Below are 26,074 nucleotides of genomic sequence, written 5' to 3'. Positions count from 1 at the left end.
CTAGTCCAACGCTCTAACCACCTGCCTCACGAGGAGCCCGGCTGTTACGCGAATGCAGTCAGAAGCCAAGATAAATTGCTAGCTAGCATTAAACTTATCTTATAAAAAACAATCAATCAATCATAATCACTAGTTATAAGTACACATGGTTGATGATATTACTAGTTTATCTAGCGTGTCCTGCGTTGCATATAATCGATGCAGTGCGCATTCGCGAAAAAGGACTGTCGTTGCTCCAACGTGTACCTAACCATAAACATCAATGCCTTTCTTAAAATCAATACACAGAAGTATATATTTTTAAACCTGCATATTTAGCTAAAAGAAATCCAGGTTAGCAGGCAATATTAACCAGGTGAAATTGTGTCACTTCTCTTGCATTCATTGCACGCAGAGTCAGGGTATATGCAACAGTTTGGGCCGCCTGGCTCATTGCGAACTAATTTGCCAGAATTTTACGTAATTATGACATAATATTGAAGGTTGTGCAATGTAACAGGAATATTTAGACTGATGGATGCCACCCGTTAGTTAAAATACGGAACGGTTCCGTATTTCACTGAAAGAATAAATGTTTTGTTTTCGAGATGATTGTTTCCGGATTTGACCATATTAATGACCTAAGGCTCGTATTTCTGTGTGTTATTATGTTATAATTAAGTCTATGATTTGATAGAGCAGTCTGACTGAGCGATGGTGGGCACCAGCAGGCTCGTAAGCATTCATTCAAACAGCACTTTCGTGCGTTTTGCCAGCAGCTCTGCTGTTTATGAATTCAAGCCTATCAACTCCTGAGATTAGGCTGGTGTAACTGATGTGAAATGGCTAGCTAGTTAGCGGGGTGTGCGTTAATAGCGTTTCAAACGTCACTCGCTCTGAGACTTGGAGTAGTTGATCCCATTGCTCTGCATGGGTAACGCTGCTTCGAGGGTGGCTGTTGTCGATGTGTTCCTGGTTCGAGCCCAGGTAGCGGCGAGGAGAGGGATGGAAGCTATACTGTTACACTGGCAATACTAAAGTGCCTATAAGAACATCCAATAGTCAAAGGTATATGAAATACAAATCGTATAGAGAGAAATAGTCCTATAATTCCTATAATAACTACAACCTAAAACTTCTTACCTGGGAATATTGAAGACTCATGTTAAAAGGAACCACCAGCTTTCATATGTTCTCATGTTCTGAGCAAGGAACTTAAACGTTAGCTTTCTTACATGGCACATATTGCACTTTTACTTTCTTCTCCAACACTTTGTTTTATGCATTATTTAAACCAAACTGAACATGTTTCATTTTATTTGAGGCTAAATTGATTTTATTGATGTATTATATTAAGTTAAAAGAAGTGTTCATTCAGTATTGTTGTAATTGTCATTAATACAAATACATTTTTTTTTTTTTAAATCGGCCGATTAATCATCTTTTTTGGTCCTCCAATAATCGGTATCGGTATCGGCGTTGAAAAATCATAATCGGTCGACCTCTAGTCTGAATACTATCCAAATGCACTGGAAGTGAATTTGTCCCAATACTTTTGGTCCCCTAAAATGGGGAGACTATGTACATAAAGTGCTGTAATTTCTTAACAGTTCACCCGATATCGATGGAAATACCCTAAAATGAAAGCTGACAGTCTGCACTTTAACCACATAGTCATTGTATCATCCAAAGTGCTGGAGTGCAGAGCCAAAACAACAAAACATTTGTCACTGTTCCAATACTTTTGGAGCTCATTGTATTACCTCAATTACCTCAACTACCTCGTACCCCTGCACATTGACTCTGTACTAGTACTCCTTGTATATAGCCTCATTATTGTTATTTTATTGTGTTACTATTTCCTTTAGTTTTTTTCTTATTTGCTTATTTTCTTACTTTTTAACTCTACATTGTTGGGAAAGGGCTAGTAAGTTAGCATTTCACGGTAGAGTCTACACGTGGCGCATGTGACAAATAACATTTGATTTGTGTTGGGTCGGACTCAGATAGCTGTTATCTGATAGGGCCTAGATTAGTGGAGGCTCACCACCTCCACATTTGTTATCCAAAGTAGCTCTACAGGTGTTGGTCATCATGACCTAGGCAAATTCATATGTTCACGGTTCACGATAAACACACAAAAGTCCTCAATTTAACTTGTGAACTTTAATCGAGAAAACAGAAGTACCAGTGAAAACAAAAATTGTCAGGGGACCTAGCTATCCCAGCTCTGTCTGTAGGGGAAAATATCCATCTACTCATTATCACCAGCAGGCAGCAGCTTGTGTGTGTGATAGCGCTCAGAGGAAGGGCTGATGCTCAGTGGGTTAAGACGTTACTTAGAGACCTGTAACACAATATCCCCTCGTCCATTACACAGGGGAGAAAGAGAGAGAGCCTCTGCCCTCCCACAGTGTGACCCTCCGGCATGGAGACAGGAGCATCAACAAATCCCTCTCCAGGAGCTGAAGTTCATTAAGATCAACAATAATTCTGTATAACCAGGCATTGTCTACTACCCTACCCGGTCTCTGGGGTATGTCTGCTGTGCATTGCAGACAGGAGAATTTCATTTGCAAATGCTTCATTCTAGTAAATTATAAAATACATTTTTTGCTAGTAGCTCGAGACAGAGCAATTATAATCATGTAAAGCTACACTAACTCGGAGAATTTAAAATGTCATCCTACCCATGCATCAGAATTCTCTAGAGTCCTGTTACAGGTGAGGATTGTGTGTGTGTTACATTGGCAAGCACAGACCTTCTACCAGGTCAAATCAAATGTTATTTGTCACATGCGCCGAATAAAACAGGTGTAGACTTTACCGTGAAATGCTTCCTTATGAGCCCTTTCCCAACAATTCAGAGCTAAAAAGTAATATAAATTTGAACAAAATAATTTAAAAAAATAGTAACACAAAATAACGAGAATATACAGTATACAAGGAGTACCGGTACCGAGTCAATGTGCAGGGGTACGAGGTAATTTAGATAATATGTACGTAGGGGTAATGAATAGGCAATCAGGATAGATAATATACAGAGTTCACATGCACTGTTGTTACTCTGTATATGTTAGAGTGTGAAAGCGTGTGTCCGTGTGTGAATGTGTGATGTCAATATGCATGTGTGTTTTGTGTGTGTATGTGTGTCAGTGTAAGTATGTGTGAGTAGAGCCCAGTGAGTGTGCATTGAGCCGGTGCAAGAGAGTCAGTAAAAAATGAATAAATAGGGGGGGTCAATGCAAATAGTCAGGGCAGCTATTTGATTAACTGTTCAGCAGTCTTATGGCTTGGGGGTAGAAGCTGTTCAGTAGCCTTTTGGTCCTAGACTTGGCGCTCCGGTACTGCTTGCCGTGCGATAGCAGAGAGAACAGTCTATGACTTGGGTGGCTGGAATATTTGGCCATTTTTAGGGCCTTCCTCTGACACCGCCTAATATAGAGGTCCTGGATGGCAGGGAGCTCTGCCCCAGTGATGTAATGGGCCGTACACACTACCCTCTGTAGTGCCTTACGGTCAGATGCCAAGCAGTTGCCATACCAAGCAGTGATGCAGCCAGTCAAGAACTTCTCAATGATGCAGCTGTAGAACCTTTTGAGGATCTGAGGGCCAATGCTAATTCTTTTCAGCCTCCTGAGGGGAAGAGGCATTGTCATGCCCTCTTCACGACTGTATTAGTGTGTTTGGACCATGATAGGTCCTTAGTGATGTGGACACTGGGTTGGCGCCCCTCCCTTGGGTTGTGCCGGGGCGGACATCTTCGTGGGCTATACTCGGCCTTGTCTCAGGATGGTAAGTTGGTGGTTGAAGTTTTCCCTCTAGTGGTGTGGGGGCTGTGCTTTGGCAAAGTGGGTGGGGTTATATCCTGCCTGTTTGGCCCTGTCCGGGGGTATCATCGGATGGGGCCACAGTGTCTCCTGACCCCTCGTCTCAGCCTCCAGTATTTATGCTGCAGTAGTTTGTGTCGGGGGGCTAGGGTCAGTCTGTTATTTCTGGAGTATTTCTCCTGTCTTATCCTGTGTCCTGTGTGAATTTAAGTATGCTCTCTCTAATTCTCTCTTTCTTTCTCTCTCTCGGACGACCTGAGCCCTAGGACCATGCCTCAGGACTGCCTGGCATGATGACTCCTTGCTGTCCCCAGTCCACCTGGCCGTGCTGCTGCTCCAGTCCCAACTGTTCTGCCTGTGGCTATGGAACCCTGACCTGTTCACCGGATGTGCTACCTGTCCCAGAACTGCTGTTTTCAACTCTCTAGAGACAGCAGGAGTGGTAGAGATACTCTCAATGATCGGCTATGAAAAGCCAACTGACATTTACTCCTGAGGTGCTGACTTGTTGCACCCTCGACAACTACTGTGATTATTATTATTTGACCATGTTTGTCATTTATGAACATTTGAACATCTTGGTCATGTTCTGGTATAATCTCCACCCGGCACAGCCAGAAGAGGACTGGCCACCCCTCATTGCCTGGTTCCTCTCTAGGTTTCTTCCTAGGTTCTGGCCTTTCTAGGGAGTTTTTCCTAGCCACCGTGCTTCTACACCTGCATTTCTTGCTGTTTGGGGTTTTAGGTTGGGTTTCTGTTCAGCACTTTGAGATATCAGCTGATATAAGAAGGGCTATATAAATACATTTGATTGATTGATTTGATGACACCGAGGAAGCTCTCGACCCGCTCCACTACAGCCCTGTCGATGTGAATGGGGGCCTGCTCGACCCTCTGTTTTCTTTAGTCCACGATCAGCTCCGTTATCTTGCTGATGTTGAGGGAGAGGTTGTTGTCCTAGCATCACACTGCCAGGTCTCTGACCTCCTCCCTATAGGCTGTCTCATCTTTGTCAGTGATCAGGCCTACCCCCTTCTTATCTTCTGCAAACTTAATGAAGGTGTTGGAGTCATGCGCAGCCACACAGTCATGGGTGAACAGGGAGTACAGGAGGGGACTAAGCACGCACCCCTGAAGGGCCCCCATTCTGAGGGTCAGCGTGGCAGATGTGTTGTTGCCTACCCTCACCAGATGGGGGCTGCCCGTCAGGAAGTCCAGGATCCAGTTGCAGAGGGAGGTGTTCAGTCCCAGGGTCCTTAGCTTAGTGATGAGCTTGGAGGGCACTATGGTGTTGAACGCTGAGCTGTAGTCAATGAACAGCATTCTCATGTAGGTGTTCCTTATGTCCAGTTGGGGCAGTGTGGATTGCATAATTTGTGGATGTCACGTTCTGACCATAGTTCTTTTGGTTTTTCTTTGTTTTAGTATGGTCAGGGCGTGAGTTGGGGTGGGCAGTCTATGTTTTCTGTTTCTATGTGGGGTTTCTTGTTTGGCCTGATATGGTTCTCAATCAGAGGCAGGTGTTAGTCATTGTCTCTGATTGGGAACCATATTTAGGTAGCCTGTTTTGTAGTGTGTTTTGTGGGTGATTGTTCCTGTTCGTGTGTTCCTGTTTTTTCTGTGTTGACTAGTTCGGGACTGTAGCTTCGTTGGTTTTCGTCAGTTTAGTGTTTTGTTCATTCTTGAAAAGTATTCTAATAAATATGGATACGTGCGCATTGGTCTTCCGATCCTTCCTACTACTCCTCGTCAGAGGAGGAAGACGAAAGCCGTTACAGAACCACCCACCAAAACCGGACCAAGCAGCGTTGTAACGGGCAGCAGCAGGAGCGGCAGCGATCGCAGGACTACTGGACCTGGGAGGAGAATCTGGACTATACAACTTGGGAAGAAATAGAGAGGTGGTCGGTCGACCCAGGGAGAGTGCCGGAGCCCGCCTGGGATTCGCTGGAGCAGTGCGAGGAGGGTTACAGGAGAATGGAGTTGGCGACACGCACACGGCAGCGCAACAGGAGAAAGAGGCAGCCCCAAAAATTTATTGGGGGCGGGGGCACGTGTGGCGAAGTCAGGTAGGAGACCTGCGCCAACTTCCCGTGCTTACCGTGGAGAGTGAGAGTACGGGCAGACACCATGTTATGCGGAAGAGCGCACGGTGTCTCCTGTACGTGTGCATAGCCCGGTGCGGTACATAGCAGCACCTCGTATCGGCCGGGCTAGATTGGGCATCGAGCCAGGTGCCATGAAACAGGCTCTACGCATCTGGTCTCCAGTGCGTCTCCTCGGGCCGGGGTACATGGCACCAGCCCTACGCATGGTGTCTCCTGTACGTGTCTCCTGTACGTGTACGGCTTATTCCACCTCGCCGCACTGGCATGGCTACAGTGAGCATCCAGCCAGGTAGGGTTGGGCAGGCTCGGTGCTCGAGACCTGTAGTGCGCCTCCCCGGTCCGGTCTATCCGGTGCCTTCTCCAAGCACCAGCTCTCCTGTGGCAGCTCCTCGCACCAGTCCTCCGGTGCCAGCACCACGTACCAGGCCTCCAGTTCCAGAACCCCACACTCGCCTTGAGGTGCGTGTTCCCAGCCCGGTACCACCAGTTCCGGCACCACGCACCAGGCCAACTGTGCGCCTCCAGGGTCCAGTATGCCCTGTTCCTGCTCCCCGCACTCGCCCAGAGGTGCGTGTCCCCAGCCCGGTACCACCAGTTCCGGCACCAGGCCTACTGTGCGCCTCAGCAGGCCAGAGTCTTCCGTCTGTCCAGCGCCGCCTGAGCCGCCCGTCTGTCCAGCGCCGCCTGAGCCGCCCGTCTGTCCAGCGCCGCCTGAGCCGCCCGTCTGTCCAGCGCCGTCAGAGCCGCCCGTCTGTCCTGAGCCGCCAGAGCCGCCCGCCAGTCAGGAGCCGCCCGCCAGTCAGGAGCCGCCAGAGCCAGTCAGGAGCCGCCAGAGCCGCCCGCCAGTCAGGAGCTTCCAGAGCCGCCCGCCAGTCAGGAGCTTCCAGAGCCGCCCGCCAGTCAGGAGCTGCCAGAGCCGCCCGCCAGTCAGGAGCTGCCAGAGCCGCCCGCCAGTCCGGAGCTGCCAGAGCCGCCCGCCAGTCCGGAGCTGCCCCTCAGTCCGGAGCCGCCCGCCAGTCAGGAGCTGCCAGAGCCGCCCGCCAGTCAGGAGCTGCCAGAGCCGCCCGCCAGTCAGGAGCTGCCAGAGACGCCCGCCAGTCAGGAGCTGCCAGAGCCGCCCGCCAGCCAGTCAGGAGCTGCCAGAGCCGCCCGCCAGTCAGGAGCTGCCAGAGCCGCCCGCCAGTCAGGAGCTGCCAGAGCCGCCCGCCAGTCAGGAGCTGCCAGAGCCGCCCGCCAGTCCGGAGCTGCCCCTCAGTCCGGAGCTGCCCCTCAGTCCAGAGGCGCTCCTCAGTCCAGAGGCGCTCCTCAGTTCAGAGGCGCTCCTCAGTCCAGTGGGGCCCTTTATTAGGGTTCCCAGGCAAGGGTCGCCGCTCAAAGGACGTCACTGAAGCGGACAAAGACAATGGTGGAGTGGGGTCCACGTCCAGCGCCAGAGCCGCCACCGCGGACAGATGCCCACCCAGACCCTCCCCTATAGGTTCAGGTTTTGCGGCCGGAGTCCGCACCTTGGGGGGGGGGGGGGGGGTTGGGGATACTGTCACGTTCTGACCATAGTTCTTTTGGTTTTTCTTTGTTTTAGTATGGTCAGGGCGTGAGTTGGGGTGGGCAGTCTATGTTTTCTGTTTCTATGTGGGGTTTCTTGTTTGGCCTGATATTGTTCTCAATCAGAGGCAGGTGTTAGTCATTGTCTCTGATTGGGAACCATATTTAGGTAGCCTGTTTTGTAGTGTGTTTTGTGGGTGATTGTTCCTGTTCGTGTGTTGACTAGTTCGGGACTGTAGCTTCGTTGGTTTTCGTCAGTTTAGTGTTTTGTTCATTCTTGAAAAGTATTCTAATAAATATGGATACGTACCACGCTGCGCATTGGTCTTCCGATCCTTCCTACTACTCCTCGTCAGAGGAGGAAGACGAAAGCCGTTACAGTGGATCTGTTGGGGCGGTATGAGAATTGGAGGGGGTCCAGGGTGTCTGGTTTGATGGTGTTGATGTGAGCCATGACCATTCTTTCAAAGCATTTCATGGATACAGATGTGAGTGCTACGGGGATAGTCATTTAGACAGGTTACATTGGTGTTCTTTGGCACAGGGACTATGGTGGTCTGCTTGAAACATGTAGGCATTACAGACTGGGTCAGGGAGAGATTGAAAATGTCAGTGAAGACACTTTCCAGCTGGTCAACGCATGCTCTGAGTATGCATCCGAGTAATCCGTCTGAATGTTAACCTGTTTAAAGATTTTACTCACATCGGCTATGGAGAGCGTGATTACACAGCTGTCCAGAACAGCTAGTAATCTCATGCATGGTTCTGTTTTGCAAGCCTCAAAGCGAGAATAGAAGGCATTAACCTCATCTGGTAGGCTTGGGTCACTGGGTAGCTCGTGGCTGGGTTTCTGGTTCTAATCCGGGATAGTTTGTAAGCCCTGCCACATCCGACAAGGGTCAGAGCCGGTGTAGTAGGATTCGATCTTAGTCCTGTATTGACGCTTTGCCTGTTTGATGGTTCGTCGGAGGGCATAGCAGGATTTCTTATAAGCTTCCGGATTAGTTTCCTGCTCCCTGAAAGTGGCAGCTCTAGCCTTTAGCTCAGTGCGGATGTTGCCTGTAATCCACGGCTTCTAGAGTTTTTTTCCCCTAGTTGCATAGGTGACCTACTGGTAGAAATTAGGTAAAACGGATTTCAGTTCTGCTGCATTAAGATCACTGCCACTAGGAGTGCCGACTCTGGGTGAATATTTTCTTGTTTGCTTCTGGCCCAAACAACTTTTTGAGTGTGGTCTTAGTGCTAGCATTGTTTTGTGGTGGTAAATAGACAGCTTCGAAAAATATAGATAAACTCTCTTGGTAAATAATATTGTCTACAGCTTATCATGAGGTATTCTAACACAGGCGAGCAGAGCCTTGAAACTTTGCACATCAGCTGTTCTGATGTTCCGAACCTCTTTTTGGTGATGTGAAGAAAAAACAAACACAAAATAGCACAATGACACCTGCACACTGACCTCTCTACTATCAGGGGCCACTAATGGTATTTACGGACATATTCAATCTCTCAAACAGTATATTGTCCCCACTTGCTTCAAAATATCCACAATTGTTCCTGTACCCAAGAAAGCAAAGATATCTGAACTAAATGACTATCGACCCGTAGCACGCTATTCTGTCATCATGAAGTGCTTTGAGAGGCTAGTTAAGGATCATATCATCTCCACCTGACCCAACACCCTAGATCCACTACAATTTGCATACCGCCCCAACGGATCCACAGATGACGCAATCGCCATTGCATTGCACACTGCCCTATCCCACCTGGAGACGAGAAATACCTATGTAACAATGCTGTTCGACTACAGGTCAGCCTTTAACACCAGTGCCCTCCAAACTCATCACTAAGCCCAGGGCTCTGTGTCTGAACCCCTCCCTGTGCAACTGGGTCCTAGACTTCCTGACGGGCTGACCCCAAGTGATGAAGGTAGGCAACAACATCTCCGCTACACTGATCCTCAACACAGGGGCCCCACAGCGGTGCGTGCTCAGTCTCCTACTGTACTCCCTGTTCACCCATGACTACGTGGCCACGCACGTCTCCAACTCAATCATCAAGTTTGCTGATGACAACAGTGGTAGGCCTGATTCCCAACAATGACGAGACAGCCTACATGGAGAAGGTGAGAGCCCTGGCGGAGTGGTGCCAGGAAAATAACCTCTCCCTCAACAAAACTAAGGAGCTGATCATGGCCTATAACAGACAGCAGAGAGAGCACGCCCCCATCCACATTGACAGGGATGCAGTGGAGAGGGTCAAAAGATTCAAGTTCGTCAGGGTGTACATCACTGAGGAGGACCTGAAATGGTCCCATTGCACTGACAGCGTGGTGAAGAAGGCACAACAGCGCCTCTTCAACCTCAGGAGGCTGAAATTCGGATTGGCTCCCGGATCCACGGCCTGTTCACCCCACTACCATCTACAAGGTAGAGACAGTACCGGTGCATCAAAGCTGGGACTGTGAGACTGAATAACATATTCTATCTACAGGCCATCAGACTGTTAAACAGTCATGACTAGCCGGCCTCCGCCCAGTACCCTGCCCTAAAGTTCAGACACTGTCAATAGCCATCCACCATCCGGTACTCTACCATGCACCTTAGCGTCCGCTGCCATATGTACATAGAGCCATTGAACAAGGGTCACTTTTATAATGTTTACATACTGTTTTACCCACTTTATATGTATATACTGTATTCTAGTCATGGCTTATCCTATATAACTGCTGCTATACACACCCACCTTTTCTATTCACATACTGTCCGTACTGTCTATACACACCATTCACAAATACGGTACTAGTCAAAAGTTTGGACACACCTACTCAGGGTTTTTCAGGGGTTTTCTTCATTTGTACTATTTTATACATTGTAGAATAATAGTTTGTCTTCACTATGAAATAACACATATGGAATCATGTAGTAACCAAAAAAGTGTTAAACAAATCACAATATATTTTATATTTGAGATTCTTCAAAGTAGCCACTCTTTGCCTTGATGACAGATTTGCACACTTTTGGCATTCTCTCAACCAGCTTCATGAAGAATGCTTTTCCAACAGTCTTGAAGGAGTTCCCACATTTGCTGAGCACCTTTTGGCTGCTTTTCCTTCACTCTGCTGTCAAACTTATCCCAAACCATCTCAATTGGGTTGAGGTCGGGTGATTTTGGAAGTCAGGTCATCTGATGCATTACTCCATCACTCTCCTTCTTGGTCAAGTAGCCCTTACACGGCCTGGAGGTGTGTTTTGGTGGATTGTCCTGTTGAAAAACAAATGATAGTCCCACTAAGTGCAAATCAGATGGGATGGCATATTGCTGCAGAATGCTGTGGTAGCCATGCTGGTTAAATGTGCCTTGGATTTTAAATAAATCACAGTGTAACCAGCAAAGCACCATCACACATCCTCCTCCATGCTTCACGGTGGGAACCACGCATGTGGAGATCATCCGTTCACATACTCTGTGTCTCACAAAGACACAGCAGTTGGAACCAAAAATCTCAAATATGGACTCAATCAGACCAAAAAACAGATTTCCACCGGTCTAATGTCCATTGCTCATGTTTCTTGGCCCAGGCAAGTGTCGTCTTCTTATTGGTGTCCTTTAGTAGTGGTTTCTTTGCAGCAATTTTACCATAAAGGCCTGATTCATGCAGTCTCCTCTGAACACAGTTGATGCTGAGATGTGTCTGTTACTTGAACTCTGTGAAACATTTATTTGGGCTGCAATCTGAGGTGCAGTTAACTCTAATGAACTTATCCTCTGCAGCAGAGGTAACTCTTGGTCTTCCTTTCCTGTGGCGGTCCTCATGAGAGCCAGTTTCATTATAGTGCTTGATGGTTTTTGCAACTGCACTTGAAGAAACTTTCAAAGTTCTTGAAATGTTCCGTATGACTGACCTTCATGTCTTAAAGTAATGATGGACTGTTGATTCTCTGTGCTTATTTGAGGTCTTGCCATAATATGGACTTGGTCTTTTACCAAATACGGCTATCTTCTGTATACCACCCCTTTCTTGTCACAACACAACTGATGGCTCAAAAAAATTAAGGAAAGAAATTCCACAAATGTACTTTTAAGGCATTCCTGTTAATTGAAATGCATTTCAGATGACTACCTCATGAAGCTGGTTGAGAGAATGCCAAAAGTGTGCAAAGCTGTCATCAAGGCAAAGGGTGGCTACTTTGAAGAAGCTCAAATATAAATATATTTGGATTTGTTTAACACTTTTTTGGTTACTACATGATTTCATATGTGTTATTTCATAGTTTCGATGTCTTCACTATTATTCTACAATGTAAAAAATATTAAAAATAAAGAAAAACCCTGGAATGAGTAGGCGTCAACTTTTGACTGGTACTGTATATTTATATTCCGGACTCGGTCCGCAAGCAACTGTCCTGCAATTCTATCCATTTTGCCATGGGGTTTTGTACTGTGTATTTATACTGGATTTTTTACATAGCTCACTGTAATATACTGCTGTACATATCATTCTTAGTATATCTTGTGTAAATTCATCTGGTGTATATACGTGTAGATTGCATTTGGGTTACTGTTACAGTGCTATTTGGGTTGTTAATTGGATTCGTTCCAACATTTGTTGATTATTTGTCATTTTTTGGGGGCTACTGATTTGACATTATACTGCATTGTTAGGAACAAGTAACATAAGGTGGGTGCAAAAAAGTGCTTAACAAGGCTCTCCAACCCTGTTCCTGGAGAGCTACCTTCCTGTAAGTTTTCACTCCAACCCGAATCTAGCACACCTGATACTAGTAATTAGTTGGTTAATAAGCTGAACCAGGTTAGTTACAACTGGGGGTTGGAGTGAAAACCTACAGGAGGGTAGCTCTCTAGGAACAGGGTTGGAGAGCCCTGTGCTATAACATCTGCAAAACTGTATGCGACCTATGAACTTTTGGTAATGATACAAAATATCACTCAATGAGCTGCATTCCTCATGCTTGGAAAACTACAATATGTGCATTTTGCAATGATAGATGGGCAACAATAATGCCTCTATGATATACACATACTATTGTATTAGTCAATCTTTGGATTTACAAAAATCTATGTGTGTGCGCATGTGTATGTATTGCAGACATTTGAATGGATACTTCTGTAAAACAAAATACACCTTGTGGAGTGTGTGTAGAGCAGAGGTAGGCAACCCTGTTCCTGAAGTCCTGTACTGCAGGATTTTATTCCAACTAGTCACCCACCACACCCGACCAACTGAGCTAATTGATCAGTTCAGTGATTGCCTAAATTTTACACACCTGGTCTTCCAGGTCGGTTAGATCAAAAACATGAAGTGCCTGTGGCACTCCAGGATCAGGGTTGCCTACCCCTGGTGTAGAGACTGCTATCTATAAAGCCAACACCTCTGAGTTAAGTTGGTGGCTGGTTTCATAGGTACCCATCTGCACAGCCCAGCCCCATTTCAGCTAGACCTGAGCGCTGGTGAGATTTAGTTGTCTTGGATACACTATGTCTGCATTCATGTGTTGTGAAGCTAATGCCATGTGCCCCAGGGAACCTTTTCCAAGATTGTCAAAAGCAGGCGCAAGTCAGACAATAGGCTATAAGAGAAAGCCCCAGTGTACTATCTATCCATTGTTTAGGAAAGATGTTTATAGAAAATGTATCAAATATTGTTTTCAAATCACAAGAAAGTAATATCATGCAGATATCTTTATTTTTAGCTGCAAACAGACTCTTTACAACCAGAAGCATCAGTTTAGAAATTCCCTTTATTAAGTCACTAATCTCAACTGTGTCATGTTTATAATAGGCCTACTGTAAAATGTTAGTGGACTCTACACTTGGGAATTGTTTTCACCCAGTGGCGCAAGACAGTAAGTGTTTCTATTCATTGGCAGCCTTGGTATCCTGGCCCTTCACATCTTCAATGTACACTACCGTTCAGTTTGGGGTCACTTAGAAATGTCCTTGTTTTTGAAAGAAAAACATCATGATATGATACTGCTACTACTTGTTTTCTCTGATCAGTGGAGTTGTATGAGTTAGTGTATTTTTGTGGTGTTTTTTTTGTTGGTGTGGACATGTTGAATTATTCTTGTGGGGAACAGAAGTCCCCATAAGAATAATTCAACATGTCCACACCAACAAACCACCACCACACAAATACACTAACTCACAACTCCACTGATCAGAGAAAACAAGTAGTAGCAGTATCATATGGTATTAGTGGAGATCAGACAACAAATCAGATTAGAAAAAGGCAAAATGGCAACAAATATGATCTCATACATTTAATAAAACGGGTGACATTACATTAAACTAAGCTCATAATGACCTTGCTTTTTATAGCCAGGTTGGGATGCACTAATCCAATCTAGTGTAATCTGTTTCAATCTCTGATAAATGCTTACCACATCCATCTCTCTGAACGGATGGTTCCTATTGGCCCATCCATAGCATCTGCTATTCCTATAAAGAGCTTCACCACATGTTTAAACTGAGCACCTCGTTCTCATTCTCGTTTTGTTTTGTAGCTGCGCAGTCCAGGATGTAACGACAGAAATGCTGGTTAAATTGTAAATTCATGAATAGGAATATATCCTGCTCATTATGTTTTCAAAGCCTTGTTATAAGTAACTTAGCACATTTTTGAATTCTTATATTACAATTGACATGGAATTATTATCAGAGATACACTGAGTATACAAAACATTAAGAACACCTGCTCTTTCCATGACATAGACTGACCAGGTGAAAGCTATAATCCCTTATTGATGTCACTTGTTAAATCCACTTAAATCTGTGTAGGTGAAGGGGAGGAGACTGGTTAAAGAAGGATTTTTAAGCCTTGAGACAATTGAGACATGGATTGTGTATGTGTGCCATTCAGAGGGTTAATGGACAAGACAAAATATTGAAATGCCTTTGAATGGGGTATGGTAGCAGGTGCCAGGTGCAACACTGCTGGGTCTTTCACACTCAACAGTTTCCCGTGTGTATCAAGAAGGGTCCACCACCCGAAGGACATCCAGCCAACTTGACAACTGTGGGAAGCATTGGCGTCAACATGGGCCAGCATCCCTATGGAACGCTTTCGACACCTTGTATAGTCCATGCCCTGACGAATTGAGGCTGTTCTGAGGGCAAAAGAGAGGGGGGGTGCAACTCAATATTAGGAAGGTGTTCCTAATGTTTGGTATACTCAGTGTATACACTATTTTAATTGAGTAGATATACTGGATCTTGCAACAGTGATGGAACTGATCAGAGAGTAGGCATACATTGACAACACTACAGTATGTGACAGGCAGGGAGGGATGTGAACTTGCAGTGGTCTGGACTTATTCTCCGTATAAATTATACCCCATGCACTTTTTGACACCTACAGTTGAAGTCGGAAGTTTACATACACCTTAGCCAAATACATTTAAACTCAGTTTCACAATTCCTCACATTTAATCCTAGCAAAAAATCCCTGTCTTAGGTCAGTTAGGATCACCACTTTATTTTAAGAATGTGAAATGTTAGAATAATAGAGTGATTTATTTCAGCTTTTATTTCTTTCAACACATTCCCAGTGGGTCAGAAGTTTACATATACTCAATTAGTATTTGGTAGCATTGCCTTTAAATTGTTTAACTTGGGTCAAACGTTTTGGGTAGCCTTCCACAAGCTTCCCACAATAAGTTGGGTGGATATTGGCCCATTCCTCCTGACAGAGCTGGTGTAACTGAGTCAGATTTGAAGGCCTCCTTGCTCACACACGCTTTTTCAGTTCTGCCCACAAATTTTCTATTGGATTGAGGTCAGGGCTTTGTGATGGCCACTCCAATACCTTGACTTTGTTGTCCTTAAGCCTTTTTGCCACAACTTTGGAAGTATGCTTAGGGTCATTGTCCATTTGGAAGACCCATTTGTGACCAAGCTTTAACTTCCTGACAGATGTCTTGAGATGTTGCTTCAATATATCCACATAATTTTCTCTTCTCATGATGCCATCTATTTTGTGAAGTGCACCAGTCCCTCCTGCAGCAAAGCACCCCCACAACATGATGCTGCCACCCCCATGCTTCACGGTTGGGATGGTGTTCTTCGGCTTGCAAGCATCCCCCCTTTTTCCTCCAAACATAACTATGGTCATTATGGCCAAAGAGGACATTTCTCCAAAAAGTACGATCTTTGTCCCCATGTGCAGTTGCAAACCGTAGTCTAGCTTTTTTATGGCGGTTTTGGAGCAGTGGCTTCTTCCTTGCTGAGCTGCCTTTCAGGTTATGTCGATATAGGATTCGGTTAACTGTGGATATAGATACTTTTGTACCGGTTTCCTCCAGCATCTTCACAAGGTCCTTTGCTGTTCTGGGATTGATTTGCACTTTTCGCACCAAAGTACGTTCATCTCTAGGAGACAGAACGCGTCTCCTTAATGAGCGGTATGACGGCTGCGTGGTCCCATGGTGTTTATACTTGCGAACTATTGTTTGTACAGATGAACGTGGTACCTTCAGGCATTTGGAAATTGCTCCCAAGGATGAACCAGACTGAGGTCTTGGCTGACTTCTTTTGATTTTCCCATGATGTCAAGCAAAGAGGCACTGAGTTTGAAGGTAGACCTTGAAATACATCCACAGGTACACCTCCAATTGACTCAAATGATGTCAACCTATCAGAAGTTTTCTAAAGCCATGACATAATTTTCTGGAATTTTCCAAGCTGTTTAAAAGCTCAGTCAACTTAGTGTATGTAAACTTCTGACCCACTGGAATTGTGATACAGTGAATTATAAGTGAAATAATCTGTCTGTAAACAATTGTTGGAAAAATTACTTGTGTCATGCATAAAGTAGATGTCCTAACCGACTTCCCAAAACTATAGTTTGTTAACAAGAAATTTGTGGAGTGGTTGAAAAAAGAGTTTTAATGACTCCATCCTAAGTGTATGTAAACTTCCGACTTCAACTGTAGCTTACTGCATACATTTTCAAAATCGAATGCTCTGTGTACTGTTGCTATACACTAACACATACTGTAGGTGGCAAGTATATGTACTGTATCTCAGTACATTATTGTATTCTGCCCCCTGGTGGTGAAACCAGCCTAGAACAGGTGCTATCGTCTAATTTGAGTTTGAGACAGTCCCCCAATAATGATCAAAGGCTGATTATGTGATTATGCCCATAGGTATTTATTAAAATGCATTGATGTCAATGTTTTTAAATATTTTTTCTTTTTTTTTGCTTATAAAATAACCCATATCCATATAACTTGTCCACAAAGTGCCTTAAATGATGCTTTAAAACATTTCATATTATTTCCAATAAGTACCATGACAACAAAGGGAGATTTTGTCCACACTCATATATAACACTTAAGTATTTTAACAATAGTTAAACATATAACAATTAGTTAATTTTGTCTTCCTCCAGTCCCATCTGAAGTGTTCTGTGTCTTTGGATATTGGTTAGCGTGTGAAGTGTTCTATATGTTTGCATATTGGTTAGTGTGTGTGTGTGAAGGGTCTTGACTAGCTCTGGATGCCAAGGCCAGCAGGGTGACACTGTATACCTCTGTCTCGTCTCCTCTCAGGGTGAGGGGCGCACACACCTGTACCACCTCATTCGGCTAAAATCACACATACAGACACACGCACACCGACACACATAATCAGATTTAAATCCACAATCAGTGGAGGATGTACAGTACATGTGCAAATACAATAAGAGGAAAATATAGTTTTAGTAATGTATAAAGCCACATGAAGGAACAGGAAGTGTAGTTTGTACATTCTCTTCACACAGACTTTGTAATACATATGGACTCCTTTTGTATGCAGGTATGGCTTCACTTGATTTGCACATTTTCTTTGGTAACTGAAGTATGTCAAAACAAAAACTACCATCCTATGCAGATCTAAGGGAGTGAAATAACTAAAACTATATTATACAGTTTCCCCTCCACGTGGAACCACTTGGGACGAATACCTTGACAGCTTGCTGTGTCTAGTACAGGGCCCTCCACCCTGGACGTGGAGAGCTACTGTACTGCATGTTTTCACTCCAACCCTAACCAAGCACACCTGATTCTAATAATTAGCTTAGGTTGTAACTACCCTGATTGATAATTTATCTGAATGGGTGGCGAACGTTACACCATAGTGCACAACAGAGCAGTGTTTCTCGGGGGACCACTAGAGTGTGCACATTTTTGTTATAACCCAGAGCTAACACACCTGATTCAACTAATCAAGGGCTTGGTGATGTATTCATAAATTGAATCTAGTGTGGTATTGCTGCTGGGCTAGAACAGAAATGTGGCCACCTTGAGAAACACTGTGTTAAAGTACAGGTCATGGTATGGTTACACACCATTCTAGATCTGTCCATTCAGGAGAAGTGAACTGAAAAACGTTCAGCCACGTTTTCCTCATGAGATTATTTTCAATAGATGAATTGAACTAAATTGACCCCAAAGCCCAACCCCATGTATACGGTGCATTCATGTTGAGGCTTTTAGACAGCAGTCGCACCTTAAGGCCACAAGGAGGAGTCCAGATCACAGTGATGGTGCGTCTGTGGCCGGCGTCCACCGTGCCCCTGGTCGGCTCCACGGTGAAGCCCCTCTGTTGCAGCGCCTGAAGCCCCTCCCAGCTGAACTCCACGTTCTGCACATGGACAGGAGAGGGCAAAGTTCACAACATAGGTAAGGTCAACACAGGAGGAGAGGAAGTCATGTGTTGTGGTCAAGCGGTCCGATTGTCTACTCTTCTCCCCTAACTGTGCAGTTGCTCACTTCATCTCATGGAATAAACAGCATGGGATCTTTTGTCAGAAATGTGGTGGAAACTAAGTCCCTAGCCCATGTTTACACTAATCCACTGCTTTTGAATCCATGAGAGAGAGTGAATAAGGGGGAGTGGTACACCGCAGCCAATGTTAGGATCTCCAAATTAATCTGAACTCATCCTAATGACGTTATTTCAACCAGATTTCAACCTGTTTTGTAATGATGTAATTTCAACAAGATTCCAACCTGCTTATAATGACATTATTTCAACCAGATTTTTACCTGTTTGTAGTGACGGTATTTCAACCTGTTTAAGGCTGCTGCTGCAACCAGTGAGCTAGCAGTGACCCTGGTCGTGGTCATGTGCGTGTTTACTTTATTTAAAGATAGGATGTTGTAACCAAAAGTCTCCAGAAGAAGTCTAACCCCTTGTTTTTTAATTGTAATCAACAACAATAGTATAAGTATTAGCCTACCTTCTTTGCCATAGGCTGTGTGGAGCAGATGCAGCCCACCTCCAGCTCTCTGACCGCTGGGCTCATGGCCCCCTCTCTGTAGACCCCTCTAAGGGTGAGCAGCACAGGGAGAGGGGGCTTCTCACAGTCTACTACACAAGGAGAAGAGAACAAGCAAAACAGGCTTACAGTCACAAATCAAAAATCAAATAAATTTGTATTTGTAACATGCTTTGTAAACAACAGACTGTAGACTGACAGTGAAATGCTTACTTACGGGTTCCTTTCCAACAATGCAGAGTTAAAGATTAGTGACACAAGGAATAAATACCAGTGAATAACAAATAACAATAACAAGTAACAATAACATGGCAATATACAAGGAGTACCAGTACCGAGTCGATGTGCAGGGGTATGAGGTACTTGAGGTAGTTATGTACATATAGGTAGGGGTAAAGTGACTAGGCAACAGGATAGATAATAGACAGGTAGCAGCAGCGTATGTGGTGAGTGTGAAAGTGTGTGTGTGTGTGTGTGTGCGTGCTAATGTAGTCTGTGTGTGTGTGTCAGTATGTGAGTGTGTGGGTAGAGTCCATTATGTGTGCATAAAGTCAGTGCAAGAGAGTTAGTGCAAAAAAGGGTCAATGCAGGTAGTCTGGGTAGCCATTTGATTAACTATTTATCAGTCTTGTTTAGCAGTCTTATGGCTTGGGGGTAGAAGATGTTCAGGGGCCTGTTCGTTTCAGACCGTGTGGTAGCATTTCATGGCTATTGATGTGAGTGCTACAGGGAGATAGTCATTTAGACAGGTTACCTTGGCGTTCTTGGGCACGGGGACTATAGTAGTCTGCTTGAAACAAGTTGGTATTACAGACCGGGTCAGGGATAGGTTGAAAATGTCAGTGATAACACTGGCCAGCTGATCAGCGCATGCACCAAGTATGCGTCCTTGTATTCCGTCTGGCCCCGCGGCCTTGCGAATGTTAACCTGTTTAAAGGTCTTACTCACATTGGCTACGGAGAGCGGGATCACACAGTAGTCCGGAACAGCTGGTGTTCTCATGCATGGTTTAGTGTTGCTTATCTAGAAGCAAGCATAGAAGGCATTTAGCTCATCTAGTAGGCTTGCGTCGCTGGGCAGCTCATGGCTGGGTTTCTCTTTGTAATCTGTGATAGTTTGCAAGCCCTGCCACATCTGTCGAGCGCCAGAGCCGGCATAGTAGGATTCGATCTTAGTCCTGTATTGATTCCTTATATGCATCTGGATTATTGTCCCGCTCCTTGAAAGCTGCAGCTTTAGCTCAGTGCGGATGTTGCCTGTAATCCATGGCTTCTGGTTGGGGTATGTCCATACGGTCACTGTGGGGACGACGTCATTGATGCACTTATTAATGAAGCCAGTGACTGATGTAGTAAGGAGAAAGAGAGAGAGCGCGAGAGAGAGAAAGAGAGCGCGAGAGAGGGATACCTGTGTGCTCAGAGTCCCCGGAGGCTGGCAGAAGGTGAACGGCATCAGTGGGCACTGCCAGCGGGTCTCCTCCACACAGGTACATGATGTGAGAGCGAGCTGCACCCTTCAGCACCATGACACACACTGTGCTCTAAGGGAAGGAGTGGCAGGGTGTTAGAGCAGCTTATGTCCTCTACATACAATCCAAAGTGACATAATAGTGGTCAGTTTATCTTTAAAAACACTTTACAGTCCGAGATAGTGATTAAAATCGGAAACATCTTGTGTCAGTAAATCTATCTAGTTCCACTGAACTCCTGCATTAGATACCTTCCCACTCAGTGCCAACCTAATAACAGCCTTTATCAGGAAACTGGTTCATACATTGCTCTATATTCAGCTGTGTGTGTACGTGTGTGTGTGTGTGTGAGATGAGTGGCTTAGTAAAGTTTGATTTCTTTTTTAGGCCTCACTCTCACATTCAGGACTGCCACTGGGTGGTGGTGGTGAGGTTTCATTTGAACACCGCTAAATAAACATAAAAAAATAGGCAGAGGCTGCAGATCCGAAAGTAACTACACCTTCCCGCCCCCCTGGAAGCCTCTTCCTCAGAACTGAAGTTCCGAATCACGCATGCATTTCTTTACCTCTACTTTATGCACACATTTTTTGTAGTCACCCTCCCTTCACATTTCTCACTGTCAATCGTGAATGATAATTATTTAAGTTTTACTGGTGAAACGTCCATGCAGCATCTGCATAACAACCATATGATCTCAATCAGTTTAATGAGAATATGCATTTAGATCTTCTTGAGTTATAAAGTGTTGTTTTGAGGTAGACTAAAGTGTTGTTTTGAATTATGTACAGTGAAATTCATTTTAGAACATATGGTGTTAACAAACTGTAGCATACCTTTGTTTTGTTTAATTTAAAGCACATTTTTTGCCTAGCGCGCTGTTGAGTTTTTGCAGCATGAAAGAAATGTGACCATTCGCATAATCATCCTAAAATCTCATAAGAAATTAGGTGGTGTGTTTTGTTTCATTAAAGGAGCACCATTTATTAATCAATGAAATTCGCCAGAGTAGCCAGTTGTCTGGGCAGTCGAACGAGTAGAGTAGAGACTGCGTTAAGTAGAGAATCATGTGCATTAGCTATAGTCCACCACTTTTGTAGTAGCACTATGTATGGAATATAGAGGCAGAAGGGTGCCATTTCAGATGCAGCAACTATGTCAGGAGAGCTGGATGATTCTGTGGTACCTTGTTCATGAGCTCCACCTTCAGTATGTCCGAGTAGTGGAGGCTCTCGTGGTCTGGCAGGAAGGTCACGGTGATGTCCTGGCTCTTTCCTGGGGCGATGGTGCCCTCTATGGGCATCACTTTGAACACACTCCGACCACTGTAGTTCTGGGTCCCTGGCCACGGGGAGGTGGAAGAGAAAGAAACCAAGATTATTAATTCATTTAACAACAATGTTAGCTTCAGAAATAATTTAACATAATTAGATTTAATATAATGCTTCATCAGAAAATGCTAGATTTTTTAATCCAACAAATGATAGCTAACACTAACTACAGAGAATGCAACAGCTCATGGCATTAGCCCTTAGTTCTGAGTGAGAGATGTGGACCTAGGTCGGATGGACTGGTCTTACCCACAGTGGGGTGTGTCTGTTCCTCTGGGCCTGGGCTGAGGAGGGCAGGGAAAGAGTCTGCTCCACTCTGGGCTTTACACCCCAGCGACAGGCTATGCAGTAGCACAGAGAAGCGCACCGCCAGAGATGATGTGTTCTGCAGCTGAAGACAGAGGACACAGCTTTCAATATCACAACTTCATTGACATGGTATCGGGCGCAGTACAGGCTAAGTAGCCTGCTGCTGTAGAAGTACACAAAGTAAGCTTAGTCCGAACCAGAATGACCCATAGGACAAGATCCTCTCTTCTGTTTCTGTAGCTTGAGGCAGCTTGATCTACAAGTACACCCCCTGGACAAGATACTAGTTGATGCTGGCTAACTGACCTTAAAGACCTGGGAGGCTCTCTCCTTCTCCAACATGTAGCCAAAGTCCATGAGGCCACCCTGGTGGGAGGAGGTGAGAAGGGGATCCACTCCCACCCCGCACAGCGTGATCTCCAGGGTCATGTTTGGGCTGTGGATCTCCACACTCTCGCGGTACTGTGAAAGGAGCCACAGCATCAGCTATAGGGAAGACAGCAACGTGTGTTTGTTTTCAGGTCCATTAAGTGCGATTGACCCACCCTTTTTCCCAGTGCAGGTGTGAAGGCCAGTAACAATGTGTGTGTGGCTCCAGGACCCAGCCGTCTCAGAGCATTTAGGAGGGAGAACGGACCACTCAGGTCCAGCACTGAGGACCTCAGCTTGGCAAGGGTTAAGGAAGAGTAGTCAAGTAACAGCAATATTTAAATCCTACCTTCAAAGGGACTTGTTCAGGAGGGTGCAATGGGTGAAATGTATTGTCTACAGATACGCTTGTGTGGGTCCACTGTTCTGCAAGTGTTTTCTCAGATCAAGTGTAAAACGTATTTTTTTTGCATCATCCCCAAAGCCAATTTAAAAAAGTAATAGTTTGACTTACTATGACTGTCATATGTGGTTGTTGTAGCTACCTTAAGATGAATGCACTAACTGTAAATCACGCTGGATAAGAGCATCAGCTAAATTAATAAAATGTAAATGTTCAAGTCACTCAATTGTCTTGCAAAGTTAGAAGACAATCAAACTTGCAATTATGCTATTTTTCAACCAGTGGATCTGTGGAACAGATATGATTATCAGCATGTAGAACAGGGAATCATGTCAGTTCTATTCATAACTTTTTTTATCTGTTTCACCTCACTGAATAACCTCTGGTTTCTAGGTCTGATGTGTCTAGATTAGCCTTAAAGCTATATCATACAATTCTAGCTATATACAATGTGTGTATCAATGATACAAATGGGCCATGCGATGTTATATATATTTTTAAATATAGGCTACATCATCCTCTTTCAACCAGCACATAGAGAAAGACTGAGGCTTATTCTTAACAGCTTTTTTTTTTTTTTTTAATCAACCACTTTATGTTGAAAACCAATTCAATAATTAATCAAGTGGATTGATGCATGCATCATACTCAGAATGTCAACATGTTATTAGAACTGAAATAGTTTTCATTCTGAGCACCATGGAGTTTTTTGTCTTAGAAAAACAGGTGGTAGAAATTCTGCAGAGGTAAAGATTCATGAATAAACCCCACTGACTTTTCTCACATAACCACAGATCATCACACTCTGGCGATCTAGGTCGTTTGTGCATGTTGTGACCCAGAAAAGGATACCTCCAAGGCTTCCTGAGAAATATTCTGAACAGTGAGCTTTTTGACCACTTTCTGTCCTAAGTGAACAAAAGAAACACAGAATTGACACAAGTAGCAATATATTCACAGGCAAGGGAAAATAGGGAAAAAACTTCCAATGTCAGAATCAGACCTGGGTTCAAATACTATTTGAAATAATTTAAAATACTTTATTATCTGTCCTTGATTGAAATCAAAATATTAATGAACCAATACAATTGTCCCAAAACCACAAACTGTCCATTTGGCACTCCATGCAAGCTTAAGCAAACACTCAAAGTTTCAAAAGATTTCAAATAGTATTTGATTGCAGCTCTGGTCAGAAGAATACATTTGAATGGACTAACCCACAGCCACCTGGTGGTAGTTGATGGTGGTCTGACCGTTACTGGACGCGACCACCAGGGGGGGCCTAACGGCTGGGCAATGCAGCTCCAGGTACAGCGTGTTGAGGGGGCTGCTGGGACAGAGGACGGCTCGTCAGCGTTACAACAACAGAGGCAGTGGGAGAAACACTTCAACCTGTTCTCTCCACATTATTCCCACGAAATGAATGTGTGTAATTGATTCATGTAAATGATAATGGAGGGCACAGACAAATTAATATAAGTTTGGTATTGTAAATAGGATCTACATGGGAGTTGTAGTGTATAGTATACTACCTGCAGGATGGCTGGGCATGGGGGTCACTCTGGGGTGGATCTCCGTCGGACACGAAGCAAGGGATGATGTATCGACTGTAGTGCTCAGGGAAGGCATGCAGGAGGGAGGCCCTGCCTGCAGCGTACTCCTCTGATCTGCGAACCAAACAACACAAACATCACTAGCTATTGACCCAATCCTAAACATATCTTGATTGCCTCCCGAGTGGCGCAGTGGTCTGTGCCACTAGAGATTCTGGGTGCGAGTCCAGGCTCTGTCGCAGCCAGCCGCGACTGGGAGACCCATGGGGCGGTGCACAATTGGCCCAGCGTTGTCCAGGTTAGGGGAAGGTTTGGCTGACAGGGATGTCCTTGTTCCATCGTGCACTAGCGACTCCTGTGGCGGGCCGGGCGCAGTGCACGCTGACACTGTCGCCAGGTATACAGTGTTTCCTCCCGACACATTGGTGCGGCTGGCTTCCGGGTTAAGTGGGCATTGTGTCAAGAAGCAGTGTGGCTTGGTTGGGTTGTGTTTCGGAGGATGCACGGCTCTCGACCTCCGCCTCTCCCAAGTCCGTACAGGAGTTGCAGCAATGAGACAAGACGAACTACCAATTGGATACCACGAAAACTGGGGAGAAAAAGGGGGGTTAAAAAAGAAAGAAAAGAAACATATCTTGATTACATATTTCCTGACAAATCCCATTGACATAAATGCATAATTTGTGCAAAAATAAGTTGTCTTCGAATGTGCGTAGCTTAGGATTCCTCCCAATGCCTTCAACAGACATTATTTCATAGAGAAGAGTAAATACATTACTCACTAAACGCTAAAAAGTAAACGCACTAAACACAGTGCAAGGTGTGAAGCAGATGGTTAAATGTAATGATGTCAGTAGTGTGTTGCTTGCAATTAAACTCTGCCTAAGTTACTCACGTTTGAACATAAAGCTTTTAGGAGGAAGTTTACCTCAGAATTAAGTAAACATTTACAGTACATTTTGGATTTGTCACTGAAATATGTAAGGGATAATCAACGAGGGGCTATGCGTTCTATGGAAAATAATAATGTACACTCTAGAATGCCCTTCAAGCCAACCAGAAAAAAGTATTCAACAATGATGCCATGGTATAAAAATGTATATATGCATGATAGTTGTGGTGGTGTAGATGAGCCGTACCCTGACTGTATGTCGGCTGGGTTGGGGGCTCTGAAGGGGCTGTCTGTTTTGGGGCTGATGGACACTTTGCTGATCTTCTCTTTCAGGGTCTGCTTCGCCTGGGGCCGGGCGGGGGGCGGCTTCTTGCCTTTCTGGGGGGCCGTAGGGGCCTCCCTTTTACACTGAGTCAGCACACACATAGAGTACACATGAACAATAATGTGCACACACACGTGTGCACATACAAACACACACACATGGTCAAAGTCAAACACACTGTATGGCAGCAAGACAACATTAAAAGGATAGTTTGGCATTTTTTTGGTAATGAGGCCTTTTACCTACTTCCCCAGAGTCAGATGAACTTGTGGACACCATTTTTATGTCTTTGCGTGCAGTTTTAAGGAAGTTGCTATCTAACGTTAGCGCAATTGCTAACTAGCATTAGCGCAATTGCTAACTAGCATTAGCGCAATGACTTCCAGTCTTTGTGTTAAGCATACAATATTGACCATGCAGACTCATTCAACTTTTATTAGGAGGATGGAGTGACTCCAAGGACTGAAGCTTACCAGCCCTTCCTGCTCCCCTCCCTTTCTGTTCCCCTCGGCCTTGGTAACCCTCTCCAGCTCGTGGAGGCGCAGCTCCTCGGAGCGACACAGCAGCCGCACCGCCTCTTCCCTTATGGCCTGGTCACACAGCCTGGGCCTGAATGTCACCTGCACCAGGCACCTCTGGGAACACAGTAACAAACCAGTCAATGACCTAATGACGTG

At 44.9% G+C, this 26,074-nt stretch overlaps 1 protein-coding gene across 1 annotated transcript in view; it reads right to left on the bottom strand.

Moving 5' to 3' along the window:
• The window catches only part of cfap74 (cilia and flagella associated protein 74), a 72,139-nt gene that overhangs the window by 12,193 nt on the left and 33,872 nt on the right, over window positions 1-26,074 (bottom strand). Inside the window, exons 24-36 of the mRNA XM_039011492.1 lie at window positions 25,871-26,032; window positions 25,320-25,480; window positions 24,160-24,294; window positions 23,845-23,957; window positions 23,480-23,535; window positions 22,401-22,520; window positions 22,162-22,317; window positions 21,796-21,937; window positions 21,402-21,556; window positions 20,155-20,287; window positions 18,708-18,838; window positions 17,975-18,109; window positions 17,014-17,070 (exon numbers count right to left, since the gene is read on the bottom strand). Of these exons, the coding sequence (XP_038867420.1) occupies window positions 17,014-17,070; window positions 17,975-18,109; window positions 18,708-18,838; window positions 20,155-20,287; window positions 21,402-21,556; window positions 21,796-21,937; window positions 22,162-22,317; window positions 22,401-22,520; window positions 23,480-23,535; window positions 23,845-23,957; window positions 24,160-24,294; window positions 25,320-25,480; window positions 25,871-26,032 (1,656 nt within the window). The remainder of the gene's footprint in view (window positions 1-17,013; window positions 17,071-17,974; window positions 18,110-18,707; window positions 18,839-20,154; window positions 20,288-21,401; window positions 21,557-21,795; window positions 21,938-22,161; window positions 22,318-22,400; window positions 22,521-23,479; window positions 23,536-23,844; window positions 23,958-24,159; window positions 24,295-25,319; window positions 25,481-25,870; window positions 26,033-26,074) is intronic.

Source organism: Salvelinus namaycush, chromosome 16 (genome assembly GCF_016432855.1).
Source record: "Salvelinus namaycush isolate Seneca chromosome 16, SaNama_1.0, whole genome shotgun sequence".
NCBI classification, from domain to species: Eukaryota; Metazoa; Chordata; class Actinopteri; order Salmoniformes; family Salmonidae; genus Salvelinus; species Salvelinus namaycush.
Note: the sequence above shows the minus strand (reverse complement) of the source record. Positions and strands in the feature narration are given on the sequence as shown.